Source organism: Stegodyphus dumicola, chromosome 7, assembly GCF_044657685.1.
Source record: "Stegodyphus dumicola isolate Sdum_Otavi_A_Nest chromosome 7, ASM4465768v1".
NCBI lineage: Eukaryota > Metazoa > Arthropoda > Arachnida > Araneae > Eresidae > Stegodyphus > Stegodyphus dumicola.
Genome location: NC_140774.1, coordinates 89,306,947 through 89,332,808, shown reverse-complemented (window position 1 = coordinate 89,332,808; position 25,862 = coordinate 89,306,947). Strand labels below are relative to the sequence as shown.

The 25,862-nt window shown below is 31.4% G+C and overlaps 1 protein-coding gene across 2 annotated transcripts in view; it reads right to left on the bottom strand.

Annotated features, from left to right (window-relative positions):
* LOC118193217 (potassium voltage-gated channel protein Shab-like) overlaps positions 1-25,862 on the bottom strand; it is a 370,422-nt gene that overhangs the window by 56,555 nt on the left and 288,005 nt on the right. For both annotated transcript variants that reach the window (XM_085820568.1, XM_035364277.2), the window contains exons 4-5: positions 16,354-17,214; positions 13,833-14,066 (exon numbers count right to left, since the gene is read on the bottom strand). In XM_085820568.1, coding sequence (XP_085676694.1) covers positions 13,833-14,066; positions 16,354-17,214 — 1,095 coding nt within the window. The remainder of the gene's footprint in view (positions 1-13,832; positions 14,067-16,353; positions 17,215-25,862) is intronic.

Here is a 25,862-nt window from a genome sequence, read left to right as displayed (position 1 = left end):
CAGAGAATGGCAATATACTATGTTCTTTTTTTAGAGAGTTAGTGTAACTTTGTTTTCTTTTTTTCATTTTTAGAGTATGAGTAAAAGAATTATTTAATTATTCAAGAGTCATAAATAACTAAAGAGATATGGATATTTATTTTCGAATAATAAATAGTTTCTTGAGGTAACAAATTTGGTGAGAATTTTTGAACCAATGCATTGCATTAATGTATCCGCTTTTAAAACGAAATTTAAATCACGAGGAGGCAATAAATGGTGCAATAAATATCATTTTCAGTTTCAAGTTTTCAAACGTATGATTTTTACAAACGGAATTTAATAAAATTCCACTCATTCAGATTGCATATCCGTTCAAGCCATTTAAAATTAGGCTCGCTATTTATTTATTTATATAATTTTAGTGTTTTCCTTTATTTTAAATAACATAAAATGATGCAGAAATTAATGAATTAATTTAGATGAAGGTATATGATAAATTTTTTAGCTAGCACGAGAAAACGATCTACGAGAACGTGTATGATGTATGAAACATTAAAAGGTTACGTTTGTCGAAATAACTCCAAAGTGAGATTATTTATTTTGATATTTATCAGTCACTAAGCATTCAAAAGACTCACAAGAAATCACCTGATTGAATTAATCTTGATAAATTATCGTATTTTCTTTGACGTATTGAATATTCAGCGGTTGATTTATATTTAAGATATATTTCGAGGATTACACACAGAAAGAAAATGACTTTCTTTTCTGAGAGGAGAATTCAGTACATACATGAAGAAAATAAAAGATAAACTTTTGGAAGGCTTCCATCTATTGTGCAACACATTGTCACTTATCACTTACCTAATTTGCATATTTCATGCGTTAATCTCTGCGCAGAAGTCCAGTTTTGCGTTCAGTTACAGATAGTTAGCATAAATAATAACGTTACTAGGTACTGCTTAAACTGTAATCAGTGAGCATATTTTCTTCTGATTATTTTTTAACAGTAACAGTTAAAAGCAAATTAATGGTTGCTCATCTCAGTCTAATAACTGCACGAAATCCTTGTATAATGAATTAAAACATTATGTATTTTAGCAGAAAATTTAACTTAAAGTTAAAAACTTACGTATACTCGTTTTTAGATGATAAAAAGGCCAATCATTGTTCAGAATATAATTAATGCCTGATTTTTTTAAAATTATATGTTGTTAATAGGAAATCATTCACGCTTATTAAGAAAGAGTAACTGTTAACAGAATATAATACACAAACTATTAAGAGAAAATTTACGATAGAAATAGAGTCATATGTGTAATGTACACTGCTCAAAAAAAAAAAAAAAAAAAAAAAAAAGGGGGGGGGGACAGTGCTATATCTCGCGTTCTACTGGGCCGATTGACAAAATTCAAATTGCGTTCTTCATGTCTCGAATGCGCGACTTAGGATATATATTAGATATATATATATAACATTACTCTAACATAGGTATTTTGACACAAAATCGGACTTTTTCTGAAATAACATACCAATTTTTTTTTTTTCCATATTTCGATTTTAAAACTCAAATTACGCCTAAATATGAAATTTTGTAAAATTTGGAGCGAAATTTACGGAGAAATTCACAAATTTATGTTGGCACTTGTTTTTCAGTTTGCGCCAAGAATAGTTCACTTGGCGAACTTCTTAATATATGGCAACCTAGTTTCCTCTCCCGTAAGAGGAAAAAAATCACCATCGTTCCTTTTTTCCAAATAATATTCTTTATATTATATTTTTAATTATAACTTATTACTTTAAGTAATTTTTTCTTTTTCAAATTTCATTCTAATTGCTTAAGTGTTCCGTTCAGAAAAGGTATATATAAATAAGAAAGATGTATAACCGACATTATAACTTAGGATGACTTGCATACACTGCTTTAAGCAGTTTTATCATTGTGCTCATTGCTTTACACAATTTTATCCTACATTTGGTTTCTTAAAATGTTATTCATATTTTAGTCAAATATTTTATTTTTGAAATCGCAAGAATCAAATATCATAACATTAAAAGGTTTTAAATTAAAAAAATACTAATACTAAATTTTATGCAAAAATTTATTTTTTCTTCTCATTTTCTTCAGGCATTCTACTTTATTCTTGTTCATTTTCTTTAGGCATTCTGCAAAGCATCCAACTTTTCGAAATATGTTGATATTTCTAACAATCATTTTAAATAAAGTTATCGCCTTCCATTTTATAAAGGCCCACAAACGGCCGAGCGGTTATGTCGTTGAACACTGGTAGTTCACTCCGGGGTTCGAATCCCGGTAAACGGGCTGGTTGCATGGGCGTTTTCGTGGATTTTCTCATGTGTACCGTGTGTGACAGCTGGTTTCCCTTAGAGAGTTCTTCACGAAGTATTTCGTCAGAGCCTTTATCAGTCTTTAGAGGCTAAACATTTTGAAGGTATGAGATGAAAGGAAAGACTGATTTCATCAAGAGGTTTTGGTTTATTTAATTATGACAAAGCACACTAGGGCTATATGGCAAAAGGGAGGGATGCCTTCGTGGAGGACTTTCTAAGGGAAACTGGCTCGCATACACGTTACACATGGGGAAAACCACGAAAACGCCCATGCAGCCAGCCCGTTCGCGGGATTCGAACCTCGGACCGAACAACCTGTGTTCAGCGCTCGGCCGCTGTTTCATCAGGAGGGAACAAAAACGCCTTTAGGTGACATCCACATACAATACTGGATAAACTCCTGAATCTTCAAATAATTCGACTGAGAAAATCATGGCATACTCCATTTATGATACGATATGTTTCTATGAAATTCCTATGAAATTCTTTACACGATTACCAAGCATGATAATATTTGATCCAGTAGTTTTCCTTTTATGACCGTTTCAGTGTGGAACTTTAACTATAACCACTCTGTATATTATTAAATTTTAATTTGAAGCTATGCGTTATATGTATACCATGCGTAAATTTTTCTCTTTTATGGAAAATTAAGAAACGAAGCAAATATACTTAGGATAATGGACCAAAACTGAAAAAATTTCCCCTCCCTCCGAAAATAAAATATTGAAACTTCGACCTTGAATTTATTGTGTTATCGAAATATTTAATTTGACTTATCTTCTAAGTTCTAGTTCCGACAAAAATTCCGTCAAAAGTTCCGAATTACTTAAGCTGAAGTAAAAGATTTAGTATATATTCACTGTATGTTAATAAAGTAATCATAAAATGTAAGTGTAATAAAAATAGATTATAGAATTTACGCTGATGCAACATTTGTCTGACTGCACAACATGCAATGGAAGAGAAGGCTTGTAGAGATCTGTTTTTGACATGCCTCTAAAAGTAGATCTCATACTCCTTTGTCTCTTCAATGTCAAAAAACTTTCCTTTGAGAGGCAACTTTAGTTTTTGGGAAAGAAAAACAATCACAAGAAGACAAATTTGAAGAACATGCAGGACGATTGAGTACACATAATTATTTTCGGAACACAAGAGGTTCTCCGACTGGTTATTGAATAATGAAAAGATGCATTGTCATGCAATACAAAACATTTGGAATTCGTTTTCTGACTGAAAACTTAAGATTAAAAGTCATATGCTTAATTCACAGCCATTTTTTTCTAAGTCAACTACTCGGGCAATTGCAGAATCGTTTTGATCCTGAGCTTGTAAGACAAACCTAATATCACTGGGTTTAAAACACTTTTTTAATCTTCCGAGAACGTTCCTTCTTTAGCTCATATTCCAAGAATATTAAGTGAATACGATTATTGCAAAAGAAATTGAATATTCATTTGCACTACGGCTTGGTAGTTTACTAACGAGTTAACAAAACTTAAATTCTGCTTTTTGTGTCTAAGAATACAACAATATTTTAAATGTTTACAAATAAAATATTAAATTAGAGATTTAATTGGAGCCTCACCAGTTGTCTAGCATTTGAAGATTGTTAAATACTAATTGTTTGTTGCGAAATCTAACCCAGGCTGCATGGTTGGTTTTTGTAGTGTTCTAGGTTCTCTTTACAAAGGTTCTCTATGAAAACATCTTAATCAAATAGCTCCCATGTTCTTTCTATGTTCAAATAACCAACTTACCTAGTTTAAGCGCGATTTCCAAGTGAAGTTACTAGCAAAACCCGAATACTCATTAAAAATCATGTAGCTTGCCAATCGGGAGTAAGATGAAAGATACGGCGCCAATAATTGAATTGCTGTTACGGTACGCTCTTTCTAAACTTAGATGGTCATTCCTTAATTAAATAGCCCACCAGCGGCCGAGCGGTAAAGACGCTGAACACTGGTAGTTCAATCCGAGGTTCGAATCCCGCGAACGGGCTGGCCACATGGGTTTTTTCGTGGTTTTCCCCATTCGTAACGTGTATACGAGCCAATTTCCCTTAGAAAGTCCTCCACGAAGGCTTCCTCCCTTTAGGCAGATAGCCCTCGTGTGCTTTGCCATAATTAAATAACCCAATCCAATCCTTAATTAAATATAATTGATTTGTAACTTCTACTAGAACTGACGGTAAGAATTGAAGTGCAAATAAATAATATCGTGTGCAATCTTGATTAATATAAAATTAAAAATATTTGAACAGAAAAGTATTTGCATTCAGACAGAAAGTTTTTTGAAATATTTACAATTACATTATAAGAAGGATTTATTAATAACCGTAATAATTATTTATTATATTACTCATGATTAGGATTCAGTTCTTGACAATTACATTCTAAATTAGAATTTTAAGGATATAATGAAAATACGCTACGCACAAAAATACATTTTAGGATAAAAAAATGAGTTGATTTTTTATGTTTTAAAACTTCTTAAATTCATTTAATAAACATCGTATCCTCGTTATTAATTGAATCCAGAATGTTGGGTGTCGTTTATATAATTATTCTTACTTGTCCACAGAATCTGCTGACTTAACCAGCCATTAAGTAGCTGGAGATCACTTCTGCATAACCATTGAACTTCCATTAATTGAGTCTCTAGAGGGTTGTATGTTTATATCATAATTTGACTTTTATAAAAATGATTATTCTAAATCTTATGTTTTTTATAAAAATATACTGTGCTTTAAAAATATAGATGCTAGTATTAGCCGTTCTTTCAGCCACTTCAAAAGCAACAGTTTGTTTAGAAATAAATTATGCAGTTAATGTCATAAAATTCAAATAAACATCAAACGAAAATTCTCAGTTTTAGACAGTTTGATTTAAACGAAGTAAGGTAGCAGACGATAAAACGCCGAAGGTAAAAATTTACTCTTACAAAAATTTACTCTTATTTAAAAAAAAAAAAAAAAAAAAAAAAAAAAAAAAAAGATAGAGAGAAATTTAAAAAAATAGTTAAAAATTTGAATAATATCATCTATAATTTAAAAAATAGCTTTTCATATATTATTAGTCCAAAGGGATTTGAATCCCGAAGGACTATTAGTTTCGTTTTGGCATTTTGCGTCGGACGGATAAATGTCGGTTCACTTTTCAAACTGTTGCCATAAAATGTTAGAGTCCTGCATTATATTTGAAGAAATTAAATAATGAAAATCTGCGTAAATGTATGTATATTTCTCACATTGTCATAAAATAACGGTACATAGAGTCATCGAATTTTGAATAACGTAATCCTCCAACGAATATGAGCATGTGGAAGACCAAATTTGAAGTTTGAAATTTGTTTTATGATCGATTTCCTATTTTTAAAACTTTGACGAATTTTTGATTAACAAACTCAAGGATTTCAAAGCGAGCAATGGCAACGTTGTGCAGAAAAAACATTTTTATCTCCAGCGCGTGAGTCTCTGTATCGGAAATTCTAAAGATATGCTCGTTTTAAAACTATTTTGCGATATTGCTGTTGCACTGGATCTTATGGTTTAAGTGCGAGGAACATGAAATTTAATAAAGAAAGGTAACACACAAAATGTTAAAAAACGCCCCTTTGGACGTAATTTAAAATCTGAAACATTTCAGATTTTTTTTTTTTAATAAATATTTATTATGCATCATTGAGGGAAAAAATGTCATATAATTAATTCTCCGTAAAATTTTACTTGAAATTTAAGGTTAAAAATAGCTGTGGCAATTCACTGTAACAAAAATCCATAGACCACATTTGGCATTATTATCGCTCAAAAAAAAGATGCCAAATTTCAAAACGCGAAAATATGTAAATTCGTGTATATCTTAGAAAATTCTGAATAAAAAAGTCTAATTTTTTGCAGATATGCTTAAAAATACACCTACTTTAAGATGATGATAAAAATTTTATAGGTTATAATTCAAAATTTTTTTCGAAAAATTTATAAAAATTAAATAAAAATAGAAATTTAAAAAATAAAACACAAAAAATGGGTAAATTTTATTTGGAATGAACCTAAATTTCGAAATGTGAGAGAAAAAAACAAAAAAGTTTAATAAAAAAAGGGATATTAATAAATATTTGCCAAATTCAATTAACATTGAGGAGCTAAAATTTTGAGAGCTTATATTTTAAAAACTACTCGTACGATTTTTACAAAACTTGGTATTCTGGTATAATTTGAGTTGTAAAATCGAAATATGGAAAAAAAATTGGTATGTTATTTCAGAAAAAGTCCGATTTTGTGTCAAAATACCTATGTTAGAGTAGTGCTATACTAAGTCGCGCATTCGAGACATGAAAAACGCAGTTTGAATTTTGTCAATCGGCCCAGTAAAACGGGAGATATAGCACTGTCCCATTTTTTTTTTTGATCAGTGTACATGAACGTATTAAAAGCAAAGCAGCAAAGTGCGTTGCGGATAGCGGATACTTTCAAGTATGAGCTGTTTTAGTAGTACTTAGCTTCTTTCCGAAGCATGAAACAGTAGCTGATAACTTCTGTTAACTTAGAGATGGCATTTTTTTGCGTAAGTTCCTTAGTACTATATTATTGGAGCTTTCTTCATTGATATGCACTTTTATCAGGTTGAGTTTCTATAAGTATTTCCTGAATTTCGCTGGGCCTCGTAGCCATAATAATATTGTTTGCGACCGCAGGGAAGAGCCATTCGTCGACTGTGGCATTGAAATGGATAATGAAGTCTGAATCATATGGCGAAGTGTTTGGAAAAAAAATTATCTGGTGATTTGTGAAAAATCTCCGCTTTTTCTGATTCCGAAAAGGCTGCAGAGTTATTAGCATGAAAAGTCTGGCTACACAGCCCCGTTCGTTTAAGGTTTTTAGTAAATATCTATAGCAAGCAATCTTGATTATTGAGGCTATTGATCATTTTCCCTCGTTACTGAGGCTGCTATGCATGTCTGAATTCTAGGATTCAAGAGACATGAAATCTTCCTTGAACGATATCTTAGAAAACATTAATCTCTGATGCTTTTAAGGAAGTTTTTTGATGGCGATCATATTCTGAGCTAGTAGTGGTTTCTTTGTTTACCTTAAAATGTTGCCAATTAAGCCATTTATGGCTGTACTGATACTGTAATTCTGAGTTAAACACTTAGGACGATGCTTACGAATCACACTGAAAAATAACCGTCAGCATATATTGCTTTCAGTCCAGTCGTTGTGGGCTTGTTGACATTTCACTTTTCTTTGTGAATGCTGAAAGTGTTGAATAAATGGGTCCTTTTTCGAACGGAAGTGTGTCTGTAAATTCTTATTTTTAAGGGCAGCAGTGATTCTTATCTTTTGTTGTTTTTCCGCTTGTTAGCAGGGAACGAATTTTATTTCTCACGAGTTGGGTGACTCACTGGCTCTAGATACTAGTGACGCATCTCTATTTCTATTTGTCGAAGAGAGTGAAGTTTTATCAACAAAATAGAAAGAGAAATACTCGAGTTGGTCAAGTTTAATTTTATGTGTAATGTTTTAGCCTATAGTTTTTAGCGGGTTGAGAAACCGAGTTTTCTTCGGGGATAGTACGGATGTTTAAGTCAGTTATATTTGAGTCTTGGTAAAAAGATGATCTAGAAGAAAAAAAAAAGGGGGGCCAAGGAACAGTTTGAGGCCAGCCAGCTTGCGATGGGTTCGCCTGCGCAAGCGGTCTGGGGCCGCGCGTTACTTTATACACTTTTACAGCGTAAAAGAGCTGAAATTAAACGAGCCCTTTGAAAGCAAAGAATCGTGCTAAAGTGAAGGACCAGAGCTGCACCTCGTATTTGTTACGGATGCGCAACTTAATGCGTGAAGATTTGACAGACTTTTTGATATTACCTGTATCTCTTGTAATATACCTCACCTTACCTCATCTCTCATCTCTTCGATGATCTAACTTCGAATCTTCGGAATTCCCATCTTACTTCATCTCTCATCTCTTCTATACGGATATGAACGCGGCTTTGAAAGCGAGTCATTTCAAATACATGAGGAGTAGTATCCGGCACTAATGCTCGGCGTGGGTTTCGGCGGTGGTTCCTCGGAGGTCAACAGAAAGACGCAAGGCCAACGTCGGACTTTTAAGGCTCCCTTATCTTCAGGCGATGTTGACAATCTCCAGCAACAGAGGTTAGATGAATGGCCTTCCTTAATTTTTCAGCAATACGTGCACAGAATGCACCTCAACGTGCAAGTGATGGTTTACCTTTTTTTAAGGTGTTGGTTCCACGAAATTGGATACTCCCCAAAGATTGTCGTTCCGGGAAAAAAAAAAAAAAAAAAGGCTCCCTCCTGTGAGTGATTATTTAATTTTGTGTTCTTCTCTGTCTTCTCTAATTCCATAGTAGACTAAGTAATAATAATTTATTTTGTACATGTAAAGTAAAAGTGATTAGAAAATTTTAAGTAGTGACCTGTTATTTTAAGGTCTGTAAATGAAGGATTTGTTTCAGCAACCAAATTTGGGAGCTATGGAATGTTAAAAAATTGTGAACATGCGATTAATATTAATAATGAGTGCATGTTATTTTACACCTTAAGGTTAATTTTGTAGGGAACTGATCAGTTAACTCAGCTATCTGAATTTATATTCTAGGAATTTACTAAATGCTTTTGATTTGTATATTTTATGTTTTCTTTTGTTTACTCTGAGTTGTTTTTAATTGTTGGTCCGTCCAGTCACTCCATCTGTTTGAACCGTAAGGTTTTTAAGAAACACGGAGATTTAACTTTTAATTATTTTTATGCGTTTTGGGTACTCACAACGCGCCCTTAATTTAGTGTATTAACCACTTAATATAATCACTTAAATGTGTTTTCGATAAACTGAAAAGATTTTAGATGCCAGGAATGTATTTAAACTCTTGGTTTTTTAAAATTATTTTTGGGGAACTAATTGATTGAAGTATGAATATTTCTTCTCTGGTGTTTGTGAGGTTCTTGAATTAAAAAAATTGAACTTAGTTGCTCTTCAGTTAATTAGAAAATTGATAAATTTGTAATTTTTGTGAATTGAAGAATTTTTTGTTTTGGTGGAAAGCTAGCATTCTATTTTACCCGAGCACCAATGAAGACTTATTCCTCTTTATTTTTCAGATTAAGTTTTAAGTGGGAAATTGCATTTTATTGAGTTAAATGATTCTCAGGAAAGTTTATTATTTTAAAGTGGGTTAGATCAATCACCCAGTTCCTTCTTCTAGAGAGTTCAAATATCAGAGTTTCAGTTAGATCATTAGTAATTAGACACTTTTTTTCTCTTTTTTTTTGTGCTCGGCACCAACCACGTAAACTTCGGTACCAACGAATTTTAGGTACCACCAACTTGTTTTCCCCCATTTAACAATTTTAAATAATTACCTCCTTTTTTAAGTACGGAAATGCATAAGCATTTTTCGTGGCATTAATTTACGACGAAATACTTCTCAAACATTTCTTCTTTGTCAGTTTGAACATCTCGTCTTACGTTCTTATATTCTTTTAACATCTGGAAAACTAAATATTTAAAATAGAATAGGTATTATAACTGCTTGGGTTAAAATTATTTCAGGTGATAAGTTGAAATCTGCATATAAAATCAAATTACAGCTTCCAAATTTAGCATTTTTTAATTCTGTAATTATAAAACGCTTTTTGAAACTTTGCAATAATTTAGAGGTGAAAGAATACAGATTTGAAGTTTTCAGATTCAATAAGTATTTACGTTTGTAAATAGGGAAAAATACGGTGTAAAGGCTTCTTTATGAATTTGATACACGAAAAAGAAAGAAATTAATGAATATACGAGTATATTATATGAAATATATTTCTGCGTTGCGATTCGATAAGTCATAAATTTAGTACAAGGTTTCTGCAAGCTGAAGAGCTGAGAAACGTTGCTTTAGCAATATATAATTGAAATGCGTTAGGAATAGCTAATGCATGTATTACATTAAGCGCAACTGAAAACGTTTTACGGTAAATATAGCAAAAATACATATGAGCTCTCGCCCTGTTTGTGGAAATCAAGATTTCCAGAATCAAAACCTTTAGACAAAGAAATGTGGTACAAGGATTTAAAAGCGTTTATTTTTATCAGAATCTTTGCTTTTAAGACGTATTAAATTTTATTCCTGATGTAATAGGATTTCAAGCTAGTTAATGCAGTTGTCTTTATTAATTCAGTGAATACTTTACGAAAAAGGTTTTATAGAAAAAACGAAGGGAGTAAAGAGATAAATGAAGAAAATCCTTTTACGATGCAAAAGATTTTGCCAGCTATGTCCTGTCAGCCGTACTACCGTTCATATTTGTCTCCCCCTCATCCAGGGAAAAGAGTGGAGGTATACGGAATGGAAAAAGAAGAAGCTTTTAAGTAATTTGGGAATCTGAAATCTATTTGAAGAATAAAAAAAAAAATCTGATTGAATAAAATTATCTTGTAAACATTGTTAAAAATGAAAGTTTTACAAAATTTGTTTCATATCAAGGGATTTTTATTATTTGTCTGCTGATTGGTTAGTTAATTAATTATGGCAAAGCATTCAACTGCTGTTCGCTTATAAAGGATGCTTGCTGAGAGAACTGCTGAACTTGTCGGGATATAATTACCATTTGTTTAAGGTTTCAGACATTGACTATCAATGGGTGATTCATTGTTCGTATTGCTGTCAGTTACTTCAGTCAATTAGTATTTTTTAAAGGTTGCATCTAAACAAAAACTTAATGATATATCTCGCAATTATGGTTTATCAAACATTTTTATTAATAATTTAAAGAAAATTCTTCGTTTTTGCTTAAAAATAAACGGAGGATATTCGGAATATATTTCTTCAAATGAAGTATAAGCGGCAAAATATAAATTTTTTTATGCATGAATTGAGAGTAATAAAGTTAATGTTACAAAATACAATGTCCTAATATTTCTTAGCATCATATGATGAAAGAACTTTTCTAGTTATAAATCACAATTCTGTGATAAAATACAATCCTTTGCCAATGTATATATATCTATATCTATCTATCTATCTTTGTATATATACATATATATAGACACGTTTATATCTAAAAGAAAACCTAAAATATGAAAGACAGTCACTAACAAAATTACTAAGTTATTTGGCAATATGCTACTTAATTTTAATTTAAATACAACCCCTTAAAAAGCTCTGTCCTGCGTCACTTATCTGCTGTCATCTGCAAAGCGAAAGCTCTTGCCCATTGCTGTTCAGGATTCAAATAAAGAATTTGAGTTATAAATACTCCAGCTGCTTTATACGCACACACTCTCTCTATACTTGCCCCTGCTTGAATAACCCACGTCTCATAGCTTAGCTTTATCTTGCATTGTTTAAAATTTAAGCAGTTTACGTAAGACTGTGGACAGTTTATAACACCCCCAGTGCTGCATCAACCAAGGATATGTCCTAGGAAATTAAAGATGTGATTGAAAAGATGTATCAAGATTGTCCAGAAATAAATCATGTGTTGAACTCAGCCCTTTTGTCTCCAACTCCATTATTCCATCTTCGCAGCATATATGTACATTACTCAACATAACATATAATACCCCAAAAAAATGCCTGCGTCTTACCCATGCATTCACATTAACAACGGAAATTGAAAAAATACATTATTGAATCATGTTTAAATTAATTAACACACTGTCTAATTATTTGAACTGTCTTAACACTTTTAGTTTTCAAATGAAATACGTTTATATAAGAGCAAAGTTCTTGAAGTTTAGGAACAGCTTTGGCAGCAGTGTTGACCATTGCATTATTTCCTTTCCCAGCTGAGTTATTTTATCCGGCATTAGACTTTTCTTAGCCGAGTTACTAGCGCAGTTAGCTTAGAGTTGAGCCAGTGCTTGTCAGGCTGTGTTTATGTAAATCTCCACCGTTAAAATTTTTAAAATTAAAAAAAAATTTAACTCATATTATATATTAGTTGAGTAACTTCTGTAAGCACAAGTCATGCATCCATTAGGTTCAAAGTGTTAAATAAGTTTAAATCTTCTTCAGTATCCATTGTTGCTTTACAAGACAAAGTGATAAGTCAACTGACAGTCTCAACAGGGACCAAATTAAATTAATTAAGGAGTGGTATCCTACAAAGTGAAATGTTACTTTTAGCATCACACCCACTATTACTTCTTTGCATTCGTTGCCAAACCACAGTATGAAGTGAATTCTAGCATAGCGGGGACTAGGGGAACTAACGAGAACCATGGGAATTATCATATTTGACAATTAGACAAGTAACGGAATTAGACAAGTGACTTGTCTAATTGTCAAATATGACGACCAAGTGTTGACGTCCCCGTCTTCTGCTAATCGGCTAATCGTAAGCACAAGTATTACTGCAATATATGAGGCATCTCTATCGTAAGATTACGTTTAAAATTTTGTCTTTCCTAGTCGCATTTCAAAATAATATTTTTATTTAGCTATTTAAATACTTATTATATACACTGACAACCTGAAAATATATCTTTTTGGGTCTTGACAATTCATTTTTTATTATTTTATTTTCCCTCCAAGAATCGTTAATCTGGGGATTTGCAAAATATTTTGAAATTACGTGAAATGGCAAAATAACGTTGCAGCGCTCAAAATCTTTATTTTATGCATTTTTAATTGCCTATTTACAGCGATTCCTCAGCTGATTTTTTTACCGCTATATATTTATTGATGAAAGGCATTCCGTTTACTTTTTATAAAATAATAAGCATTTTAAACTGAGAGAATTTCCTTATTATAAGGAATTCCTCCGATGTGTATCTGGGGTGTAGTTATGAGCATATTCAATTAGCAAACAGGTATAGTTGATATTTTTCAGATTCTCATTCACGAGAGAAAAGATTATAGAGTAACATCTGAACTAAAATTTGGTAGGCAACAATTCGTCACTACTTTGCTTTGGCCAATTGGATCTCGTCTAATCCTCTTAGCGTTGCTCTAATGGGGAGAGTTTTATGAAATCGAAGGCATTCCTTTTACATGTTTTTGTGGTGTAGTGGTTAGCACATTAAGTTAGCAACTGAATGATTTGGGGTTCGATTCCCAGCGAGACCACAGTTAATTTTTTAAAATCCCCTTTCGAAAAAAAAAAAAAAAAGGAATCATTTAAAATTATCAAATGTATTGTAAAATTTTGTATGTATTGTTGTTTTCTGTACAAGTAAATATCATAGTGAAAGTATTTCATATAGTCTTAATAATCTTAAAATAATTCCTTCTTTTAAAAGTATTAAGACTATTTGAAATATTTTCATGATAAGTGCCATATGCTGAAAGACTGAATAAAAGATAAAAAAAGAGATGAAATTTAATTATTTAACTCTGCGGCACGAGTTACCCAGTCTACTCACAGATTGAGAATACCTTGTTAATTTGTCACCAAATTCTTTTATATGACATAAGAGAAATTCAATGTATACGTTAAAATATTATCAGAAAAATAATTAAAAAATGAAATATATATTTTATACCTGAGACCTAATAGTTTGTAGATCTTCGGTAGATTGTGGCATATCTAGCATGTTGTTGGCACTGGGATTGACAATTCCCGGAGCTATGTCACCTCCACTAGCCATTTGGAAAGTTTTATTATTCTCGCCATTGTTGGGCACAGGCGCTTTGAATCCATGTTCATGATTGCGATAACAACCAGTGCCTGTCGTTGCATAATGGGCAGAATCTTCCTCCAAGCTGCCAGCATCTACCTGTTGATGAGAAAAATTCTTCGGGATGAAAGTATAATTAAGAAACATATAAGAGATTGCTAGCAGATATGAGCTTTAGCAACCATTCCGAGCAACGAATCGCTCCTATCAGGGGATTTGCTGCCGAATCCCAATCTTGTCGTGGTACATTTTTCAACGTTGTAAGGGTGTGAAATTCACCACCCGCTAATAAGGAAATTCTTTACCTCGTTGATACCTATGCTTAAATTTATCAGGTCTGATCTGAGGTCGGAGTAATACATTTATTATTATTATTATTATGTATGAGGCCAATCCATACTTTTTCCAACTTTGTGCGACTCGAGAATCGAAGTCAATACATGAAATACTCTACATTATTTTATAAATAGTTCTAAAAAATTTCAGCATTCGGTCGCTCAAGTTCACTGCCTTTTTGCACCAACTGTCTTGACATTGAGCGTTTCTCGCAACCTAGGGAACACAAACACTTAGGTCGACGGAGGGTGATCTTTTATGACTTAATAAAGCAAATCTTTTGGAAAGTCTCAGCCGATTTCAGTCAGGCGAAGGTCATACTAGTCTCAATTTGTGTTCATCATACCGCTAGGAAAAATAAAAATATAGGAAACAGTTGTTTTCAAAAATATAAATTTGCTCTATCTGTTGCAATGTTTCCCCTATTCAAAAAGTTTTTATAGGAAGAACCTTCAAAGAATTTTGGGATAACTTTCTTTTATTTTTCTTCAGACATTCAACAGAACTATTTACACTTTAATAAATAATTACACAAGCCGCGCAAAGTGCACTGAAACTGCTACATTTTACACTCATTCACAACTTTGACGATTACAAAATTAAATTATCCTTAGTATTCTTTCTGTTGAAACAACCACATATCGATAGTTTAATAACTTCGGCTTCTAATTGTTGCCAGATTTCTTTCACATCTATTAACGAAGAGAATGCTCTGTTTCTATGCTAAAAAAAACAGAATCACATTAATTAGCTTCGCTCGCTCTTGTCTCATACATGCTTCGCGAAAGAGCGAAACAGTTGATATTTTTGCTTTTACTGTAAAAAATATTTTAACATCTGAAGTGATTCCACTTGGCTACGTGTTTCGACTTCTCTCAAAAACAGAACTTAATTCTAAAAAGATATTCCCTTCGTAAATGGTATAGGATTCATCGTTATGGTTGTCACATATTATATAACAATTAAACATATATGTTTAATTGTCTTAGTTTAATTGACTATGTAGATTTAATTACAGTTCTGTGTAACTGTAGACAAATCTCCTATCAGGTTTTGTGGAATGTAACGCTTAGCAAACAAATATGGTAAGTCGATGGTGTCATACTTGATTTAGAGCAAAGGCATTGTTAAGTTTATTCAGTTACTCAATATAAAACTCCAAATTCCAAAGCCAGAAATTCGTTCAGTCTAAATTTTGAATTAGATTTTTAAGATCGATGAAAAAATAATACATCAGGATAAAAACAAAAATGAAATCCAAAGGACTTTATTCTCTAGAGAATACATGTGTATATAAGCGAGACTGGGGGTTTGCAAGCTGCGTGTTTAGATTTTGCTTCAGCAAATGTTTCTGTGTAATAATTTATAACAAACCAAGTCATTTCCTGCAATACTTAATAATTTACATTATCAACGCTCTCGATGCCTAATGGGATTCCTAGAAGATTTTATCTTTAAAATGACAATTACCTATGATTACCCATGATAATACATTTTATTATAACTAGAGATTCTAGAAAGCGTAATGCAGAAACTATGAATATTATAAATCACATATTATTTAACTATACAGATATTCTACAATAATTTCTGAATTACGGCAAATTTTACATTAAAATGAAATCAAGTCGGTCTATTTTGACAATAAAAATAGTGCTTTGTGAACTCAATTGAAAACTATTTTAAATTCTCAGTTATTTTAAGTATAAACTAGAGCATCAGAACTGACAAAACATAAACTGTAACTCTAAATGTCTTCAAATTTCTAACATATATTCCATAGTGAAAATTAATAACACAGTCAAACTGGCAACTTTGATATGTGAAGTATACTTTTAAGTTGATAGAAATAACATTCTTGTAAAATGAACATGTCATGAAATTGCAGTGTGTTTACTTAAATGAGTTCTGCAAGTAAATAATTTTAGATTTTGAAATACTTTCATAGTAGTTTCTAAAAAATTAGGCAGCATTTCATTTAGAATTATTAATACCACAAGATAAGTAAAATTTATTGTACACAAAGATATTTAAAAGGCAACTAACTCACCTGACTGACATTATGTTGAGTTTCCACAAGAACATCAATGAGATCCATACTCTTGGCGAAAGCATCCCGAAGGTTTACGTGCTTGAAGGTGACAATACTTCCGTCTCGCCGGGCTTTTTCCATCGCTTCACGTCTCTTTAAGGCTTTTTCTCTTCGCATCTGAGTCTTGTAGAATTCGGCAAAATTGTTCACAATGATGGGAATGGGCAGAGCGATGACAAGCACTCCACAGATGCAACACACCGTGCCTACAACTTTCCCTAAAGGGGTGGTGGGACAAATATCACCGTAGCCAACCGTTGTCATAGTGATACTGGCCCACCAAAATGTCTCTGGAATGCTTGTGAAATTGGTGCCCACCTCGTCTTTTTCTGCAAAATAGGCTAGGCTAGAGAATATCATGACGCCGATGGCTAAGAACAGCATTAGAAGTCCCAGTTCTTTGTAGCTGTTGCGTAAAGTGAAACCTAAGCTCTGAAGACCCGTAGAGTGACGGGCCAGCTTCAAGATTCTCAGAATCCGCATTATTCGAAAAATCTGAACTACTCTTCTAACATCCTGGAAGGATTCTGTGCTGTTTTTGGTCTCAATAAGAAACAACGATATGAAATAGGGTAGTATGGCTAATAAGTCAATCACGTTCAATGCTCCCTTGAAAAATTTCCATTTATTGGGAGAAGACAGGAATCTGAGAAGGTACTCAAGCGTGAACCATGTGATGCAGACCGCTTCGACGATGCTCAGTTCGCGGTTGTCTGTTGGATGACCATTTTCGTCGACACCTTGTAGAGTCGGTAACGTGTTTAATGTTAAAGCTACTGTTGACAGTACAATGAATAAGACTGAGATCACACCTACGACCTGGAAGAACAGTTTACATTACTTTGAACAACTGAAAACAGATGCAAAATCAGTGCCGGAAAAAGTGCAGTGTTATGATACGAAAAGGAAAAAGAAAACACATAATTTATAGTTAAATTACGTGTATTTGTACACTTAGTAAGTTTTGTAATTAAAATTTAGGCAATAGTAATGCCAAATGCAAAAGACGCAAGATTTTAGGTTAGAGGTAATTTATGTCATTGAGTTCGAACATAATAGCTTAAATTTTATTCGTTACTTAGAACTGGCAGAGAAACGAACATTCAAATATAAAGTTTTCTAATAAATTCAAATTAATTAAAAAGAAACTCTACTGTAAACTTATATTTTTTTGTCCTTTAAGATTCTATTTCAGAAGTACATTCATTAAATATTTCATTGCTGGCAACGTTTGTTCTTTTACATATATGCACGCACGTAACTTAAATAAGAATGATAAAAGTATTTGAATGTTTACATAATTCATTTTAGGTAAGAAATTCTTGGGAAATATTTCCACAAAAAAAGGAAGTCTCATGTTATTTAATCTCTCTAAGGCATACTCAAAAACATAAAAAACAAGAAAAAATTATAAAAAAAAACTACATCTTTCAGTTATCTTAAAAATTTCATATGAAAGTTGTGTACCTTTTGCTATTAATGCTATATATAATTTCCAGCTCTTAAAAGCTAACTTTGTAGAGTCATTAGGCTATTTTGAAGCAGGAATACATGAAAAAATGAGCAGTACCCTAGCCAGGACTCGAACCTGAACCTCTCAAATACGCGCCGAGCGTGCTATCGTTACACTCCGAAGGCATGCTGGAAGGAGGAAGAAAATATCTTATAATCTGTTGACAGCATATGTTATAATAAGTTTATCTTTTTCTTTCAAGACGTAATTAAATTTAGTTTGAAATTTAAATTATCACTTAAAAACGAAATGCAATTTCAGATGATTACACTTTAAAATATAAAAGTATCCACGATAGAGGAAAGACAGAATTAAAAGTTTTTCCATAAAAGTTTTCACTATCAGACCATTTTTGAAAATTCCAGTCATCTTTCAAGGACAAGGATACTATTACAAAATACAAAAAGAAAATATTTGCAAATTCTGCTTTCTCTTCAATAATTTGCTAGAAAAGCAGTAACTTTTAAAAATGCATATTCTTTAACAAATGTATGAAATATTTAAAATTATTCATCCAGAAAATTTAACGTATTCAAACGCAATCGTAATTCTAAAAGCATCAGCTTTTTAACAAGGCAGTTCAAGCCTAATATTCAGCAAAGGAAATAGTTCTCTACTTTGAGATTTTTTTCCGATACGTAGGTTAAATTGGTAAATATAAAATCCACGATGGAGGAGAAACAGAATTAAAGTTTTTCCATAAAATATTTCACTATCAGACCATTTCTAAAAATACCATTCATCTTTTAAGGACAATATACTATTACAAAATACAAAAAGAAAATATTTCCAAATTCTGCATGTGTTTTCAATAATTTACTAGAAAAGAAGTAATATTTATATATAATAATATAAAATAAAACTGCATATTATAATATAAAATAAAACTGCATATTCTTTAACAAATGCATGAAATATTTGAAATCATTCATTCAGAAAATTTAATTTATTCCAATTCCATCTTAATTCTAAAATCATCAGCTTTTTAACAACGTAGTTCAAGCCTAATATTCGGCAAAGAAAATAATTCTCTAGCTTTAGATTTTTTTTTTTTTCGATACGTAAGTTAAACTGGTGTTTTAAGTATTCATTGACTGATTAAAGGCATGTTTTCTACATTAAACTCAAAATATTAATGCAATTAATTGGATAATTTAAGTGCAACCGTTTACAATATTGAACTTATTTCTAAGTCCTATTTTTTCTTATCATATTAACGCATGGTTTACTACAGGGTTCAGAAATAACTGTTGGTGATTCAGAGACAAGCATTGCCAATATATAAATAAATTACTTTACAAATTCTCCACTAATGATTTGAATACTGAAAGCAAAGTCTAATATATACTTATTAATATACAATGTTTAAATTTACCATCAGATTAAGCATGTCCTTCTAATAAAACGCAGAACATCCTTATTCCATAGAAATACTTTTTTTAGGAGATTTTCGATATGGCTCTTGCTTCTTACATTAATTCGACTTTTCTAATAAAACATTCTTCGTGAATTTTATGGAATTTTTTAGTACCGGTCAGCATTCATCCACAACGCATCCATTGATTTAAGTCTTATAACCTTCTGCATAGCTTCAGCCATTTTTATAGCATCAGTTCGGAAAGACTTTTTTTACTAAGTATTACTCTTATTAATATAAGTGCCACGAAAGAGTTTTAAAGTGAAAAAAATTAATATAACGTTTTACTCTCATATTTACGAGAAGAAATTTTGAAAGTTTAACATTTCTTTTGCAAAGTGCGATTTAACAAAAAAGTACTAAGTGAGCAAAAGTGGCAACATTGAAACTGTTCACTTGACACAAGCCGTGTATACAATTGGCAGAGCAGTTCGAGCTCGGAAGTGAATAGCTGACTTTAGCGTGCTTCTATTAAGTCACGTTGCAGAGTTTACTAAAGATGATCATATTCAACTGGAGGCATTCCGAAGTAAATACAATACTAATTGAATGGCTAACTATAGACATTAAGAATTTACAACAAAAAGATTATCCGAGGATTTTAGCTAGTTAGACATGGCGCTAGCAAAATTAAAATGTATGGATAAAAACAACCAGTGTTTGGGAATGTCGGTAACCATATCCATTTCGATTTAGCTTCAAAACTTGTTGACGAAAAGCGTGTAACCACACAAAGTACTGTAGAGATGCTTATGAAATACCACTAACAACAAAGATGTCAAGACGGCAATTTATAAAATCGCGACTACTCTCAGCCTTCAGCATAAAGAGGGGTAGAAGTTTCCGGAAAACAGCCTTTCTCTTCACAACTATCAGCCTCGATTGCCAGCGCTCCAATTATAGAGCCAAATTAGCCGACACGTATTTTTATTTGAAAAGCGTTGTTTAATTTTTTTTACCTACTTTATTAAAATTTTCGTCCTTTTAAAATTTATATTCGGAAACTATATTCTGATGCATGATGTTGCATTTGTAAAACAATATAATGTTATATATATAAATTTAAAGCATCAAAAGTAAAATAAAATTGAAATCAAAACAAGGCAATTCCCCAACAATATAAATAATTACAACCGTGGATAAAGGGTCACACATTGTATCTATACAAATCAAAATTAATATAAGAATTCATCAGTAGAATAAACTCGAAAAACAAAAATGCGAAGGAAAAAATTATAAGAACTATGAAAATATAAAAATATTAATATCCTTTTACTACTCCAATTCAGAACTCATCAGCGAAAAATGAATGAAAGTTTCGTAAAAGTCGATTAATATGTTTCGAATGCATGCTTTGTTCTTCTGAAACATTTGATCAAGAACCGAAAAAAGAACAATAAAATTCATTTAAAACTTTACAGTTCAATTAAAACCGAAGGATCGAATCTCAAATGTATTCAGAATTTTCCCTAAACGCCTTCAAAACACTTGGAAAAAAGAGAGAACAATGAATAAAATATTACACTATGAAAAACTGATTACTCAAAAAAAATTGTCAAATATACATTAAATGTAAATCTGACATTCAAAAGCAATTACAAATAAATGAGCAAAAGAAAAGAATACGCCTTTAAATTAAATTGTCATTTAAACAATATTAAAAGAAATGGGCGGTCCCCTATTATGCGAATCTAAACGTTTTATACCAAGGAAACGAAAACCTTTCAGAAGAAATTTCTATAAATAATATAAAATTATTATTCGAGCGTTAATCAGCTAAAAACTGAAAACCTCTTAGAAACAATTGAACATATCGTAAACTTACACACAAAGTCACATAATGCAATAAGAAGTCGTAGCAGATTTAAATATTTATTAGTTTATTTGGCATTTGCGACCACAAATAACTTACGCAAATCGTGCCTGTTCCAGAACATAACATATACATTTTTTATATTATTTCAGTAAAAAGAGCATCGAAGTGGCAAGAGAAGCTGCAAGCAAATGCGATGTGTTTGGGAAAAAATCTAAATGCAGAAAGAAATAGTTTTGATTGGATTTCGATATAATTTTATTTGCTAATTAAAAATTTTAGAAATTATTGGTTAGTTGTTCACTTCGCAAAACTTTTATGTTACCAGCGTTACGTTGAGTCATATCATAGCGGCTATTAATTTTGAAATGAGGTAGTTCAGAGAAGTTTGTTATAAGCGATTACTATTTTTAGAACAGAAAGAGAAAATACACAAATTAAAATGAAGGAGTTATCACACAGTTAGGATAAATTTTGATTTATATACTTTATCTTATCTTATATATATAAAGAATGTTATTAATATTCCCACGAGGTTTTATTTCTTTAGAGTCATAATCTGATAATCATGTAAAAATTAATTAAAAAAACAAATATTTTTTATTTTCAACTAATGCAGATAATATTACGAGTTGGCTCCACGCCAATAGTGAAGCTCGCGAATGATTTCTTGGACATACATTCTACAATATAATGTTATATGAATTTTTACGAACTTATTTCTCTGAATTTTAAACACACCAAAACAAGAATGTCTTTTAAAACATATTTGTAAGCGGAATTGTATGCGTAGGACCAAGTGTGGCCAGGCAAGGACTTGACTTTTGTGAATGTGTTACACACACACACACACACACACATATATATATATATATATATATAATATAAAATTAAATACTGTAACTTCTTTTGACGGTAAACTTAAGAAATTTAGAAAGTCAACTTACGAAAGGGTTTATGGAACCCAGTACTTACGTAACTTGGAGGGGGGGTTACTGTATTCTGAAACACAGCCTGTAACATTTCTTTCATTGAATTTCAAGCACAATAATTTGTTAATGTTTTTTACTATAGCTCAATTCTTTACGTATCAGTTTTAGGCACAAAAGAAAATATTATAAATATAAAACTTTTAATACGTTATAACTATTCTAGAATAGAGATATAATAAAATAATTTAAAGTTATTATTAGTATTGAATTATTTTCATCCTTTTAAATTTAATGTATTATGAAGTATCGGGTACCAGTTAAGATATGCTGTGAAGAATTGGAAGCATTTCGTCCATGCATCTTTGCAGTGTTGTGATCAGGATCAGCAGCTAAAAATTTGCAAGGTTTCGGTTTTTATGTCTAACAAGGGCACGGTGTATTTTTCAAGATATCTTCTTATAAAATCTTAGAAACTCTAAAAATGAGAATAAGCGGTATTTCATTTTTATTTAAAATGAAGCAAACCTACGGTTTATTTGTTAAGGATAAATGTGTTGCAAATAATGCCAATAATGAAACATTGAATTTCTTTGCATTTCTGTTCGGAAAGCTCAAAACCCTATCGTTCCATGGCTTTTTTATATACATTTGGAATAAAAATAAAAATAGAGACGATATTTCGCATTTCAGTTAATGAGCTGTTGCCAGAAATGTTTATTTCCAAAACATTTACTTTTTAAAAAATTCTTAATCGAATGTGTAAACACCCTCTGCAATTACGATTTTTCAAGGAGTTTTATACAACATTGGGTGCTTGTATGTGCAAGACTTTAATTCCTATTTCAAACAGAAAAATGAGTCAGTAAGATATACAAATATATATGGATACAAATATACTTGTTTTCAAATAAAAGTTTGGAAAGAATGGTAGAAGGAGATGGCTAGCTATAAGGAATAAAAATATTCAGTGGTGGAAAACACAGAACGGAGTACTTTAAGATTATGTTAAAGATAGCAAAGCACAATTCAGCCTAACATTTATAAAGTTTGCACAGGGTGCTAGACCTGGAATAGAAGGTATTGGTGGTCGAGCATTTACATGTTAGTAACCGATTAACAGAGCATTAGTCTTGAAAGATGCTGTCTGAAGTTTTCAGGACCAAGATTTTATGGGAATCACTGGGAGAAAACTTTAAGCCATTGTTGAAGAATTAATATTAAATTCAATATAATTTCAACGTTCCTTAAATTCATAACAAAAACAAAGAATTTTATTTTCGCATAAATGGGAACATTTCTTTTTTCTTTTTCTACACACCAACGTTTACTTGTGAGAAAGAGTGGATTTTGTGTAGGATTATGAAGTACCGAAATTCAATGCAAATTAAAAGAAGCAACCAATACAGATTTTATGCTTCACCAAAAGTACTATCTGCTTCGTTTAAATACGTAAAATTTACGATGACATTAAAGCTCTTTATGATTACAGGTTTATGTTTTAGAATAAAGATGAAATTGTTTTCAGAAACAGTAATTAGAAAGAAATTTCCAGAACACTGGGAAAATGTCATCACTAATAACTAACTAATAAAATGCTGATTTCAATAAAACTAAGATTCCGGTAAAATAATTTACACTGCAGTAATTTTAAATAAGGAACGATTTGTAGCTAATTTATTTTTGTGAATTATTCAACATATCAAACTGTCGGTCAGTCTGTCGGTTTATAAATTACCATGATGTTACGCAAGTTTGTGTTTGATTTTGTTCTAATCAAAAACGATGGAAAAATAAAGTGAAATTTTAAAAATGCTTACAGCAAAAGTTATGCATTAAGCGAAACAAATAATTATTTTATCTAGTCTTCAGCATGTTTGATCACCTGAATGAAAAGGAAAACAGTAACTCTTTTTCTGTTGCGTATGGGAAAGTTTTAATGAAAGCCTCAATAGGGATCAGTTGCATATGTGCTTCTCATAACTTATATATTGGAGCCATTCAAGTTTACAGACCATTATTCTAGAACTAAACGCTTTTCGCAAATCAGCTATATCTAGCATTTCAAATTTAGTATAAAAGTACTGCTCATCTTTTTCCATTCTCACTCTTAACAAAATCATTATAAGTTATTAACATGAATTCCTCCAATTTTATAGCTGAATCATTTCCTTTACTTAGCCATAGGTAAAAAACAACATTTACTCGAAGTGATACAAAACTGAAAACATAAATTATATGAATTAAAATCGAATTTATTTTAAAATGAAATGACAATTATATACTTCAGCTTTCCAGAAAATACAAGTGTGTGCGCTTTTTGATACAGAGAATATCACCACTTTTCCGATTTGAATGCTTAGCTTCATCGGTTATATTAATATTTTAATTTGATTTCACACTCTACGACTGAATGTTAAAAATAATGTGAAAGAAAGATAAAGATCTCAAACAGAAAATTAAAATATGGCGTATAAAATGATACACGTATTCTCAGAAATAAAAAAACCGAAAATAAATGTTTTAGCACTCAATAACTAGGCAAATATTCCGTGCAATGTTAAAATAATTATGTTAATTGAAATGCTTCGTTTAATTTAAAATTTCATTGATGCACATGAAATAATCTGTACATTAAATGAATAGTTAAAAAAGTAAAAAGTATTATAAATTTTAGAATTTATTAATAAACGAGTGAAATAAAAATGACTTAATTAAAAATGTAAGTTCAGCAGTTACCTCGCCATGATTTTTTAAGAAAATGAGTGTTAACAGGTAAGCAGTTCCGACTAGAGTAAAGAAAAATGTTAATCTTTCAGAGTAACAGGTTCAAGTATTAAACTAGCAATATATTTATTATTCTATTAAATATTAATAAAAACTTCTGACTCAAATGACATAAATATAACCTCTTTCTCATACATGATACTGAATGACAATATTTAAAATTTTGATGCTGCAAAAACGTTTCATTTATTATGTAAAAATATTCAAATCTTTACAAAATTTATTCGCATATTTATATTTTTTATTTTATTTGAATATTTAAAAAAAATTACATTATACCATTAGTGCGTGTTTGCTTTATACAAATAACTGTATGTAATAAAAATAAATATAACACGCGGACACTGAACTTGAAATACAGTTTACACAAGCTATACTTTTATTATTTAATTTGCTTGAGAGAGAGTATTGGTAACGACAGCTTCACTGATTAGCTGGGAAAGATGTTCATAAGGAAAGTGCGCGAGATAATGAGAAAAGCAAAGGGATGAAAATGTTCTTGATCTGTGCAATCTAGAGATGTGCAGTTATTATATAAGGGTGCTGAGAGAAAGTAAATAGTAAATGTGATGCATGCAGAGTTGCCGTCGTCAATCCACTCATTCCCAACTGTGTTAATTGCAGATCGTGTTAAAAGCAGGCAGCTCAGAAAAGAAGTAAAAGGTTTAGTAAGTGGAAGCAGTTCACACAACTGCAACAGAAAAGCAGAATAGTTAGTAACAAGTGCAAAAGACATTCGCTTAAAGGTAGGCTGGAATATAAAATTATATAAATTGGTGCACTTCCGTGGGGTCACATTCATGATAGAAAGCAAGTGAATACGAAACAAATATTTATATTTTATGACTGGCTGTTCAAAAGTTTTACATACTTGAATTTGTGAAAAATCTAATACATGGAACACAAATCAGTTGCGTTTGTCTAGTGCTTTCCATAAATACGCAGTTTAATTCTTAAATTAATATATGTTCAATACAGCAGGATTTGATCCAACTATTTACAAAAGCT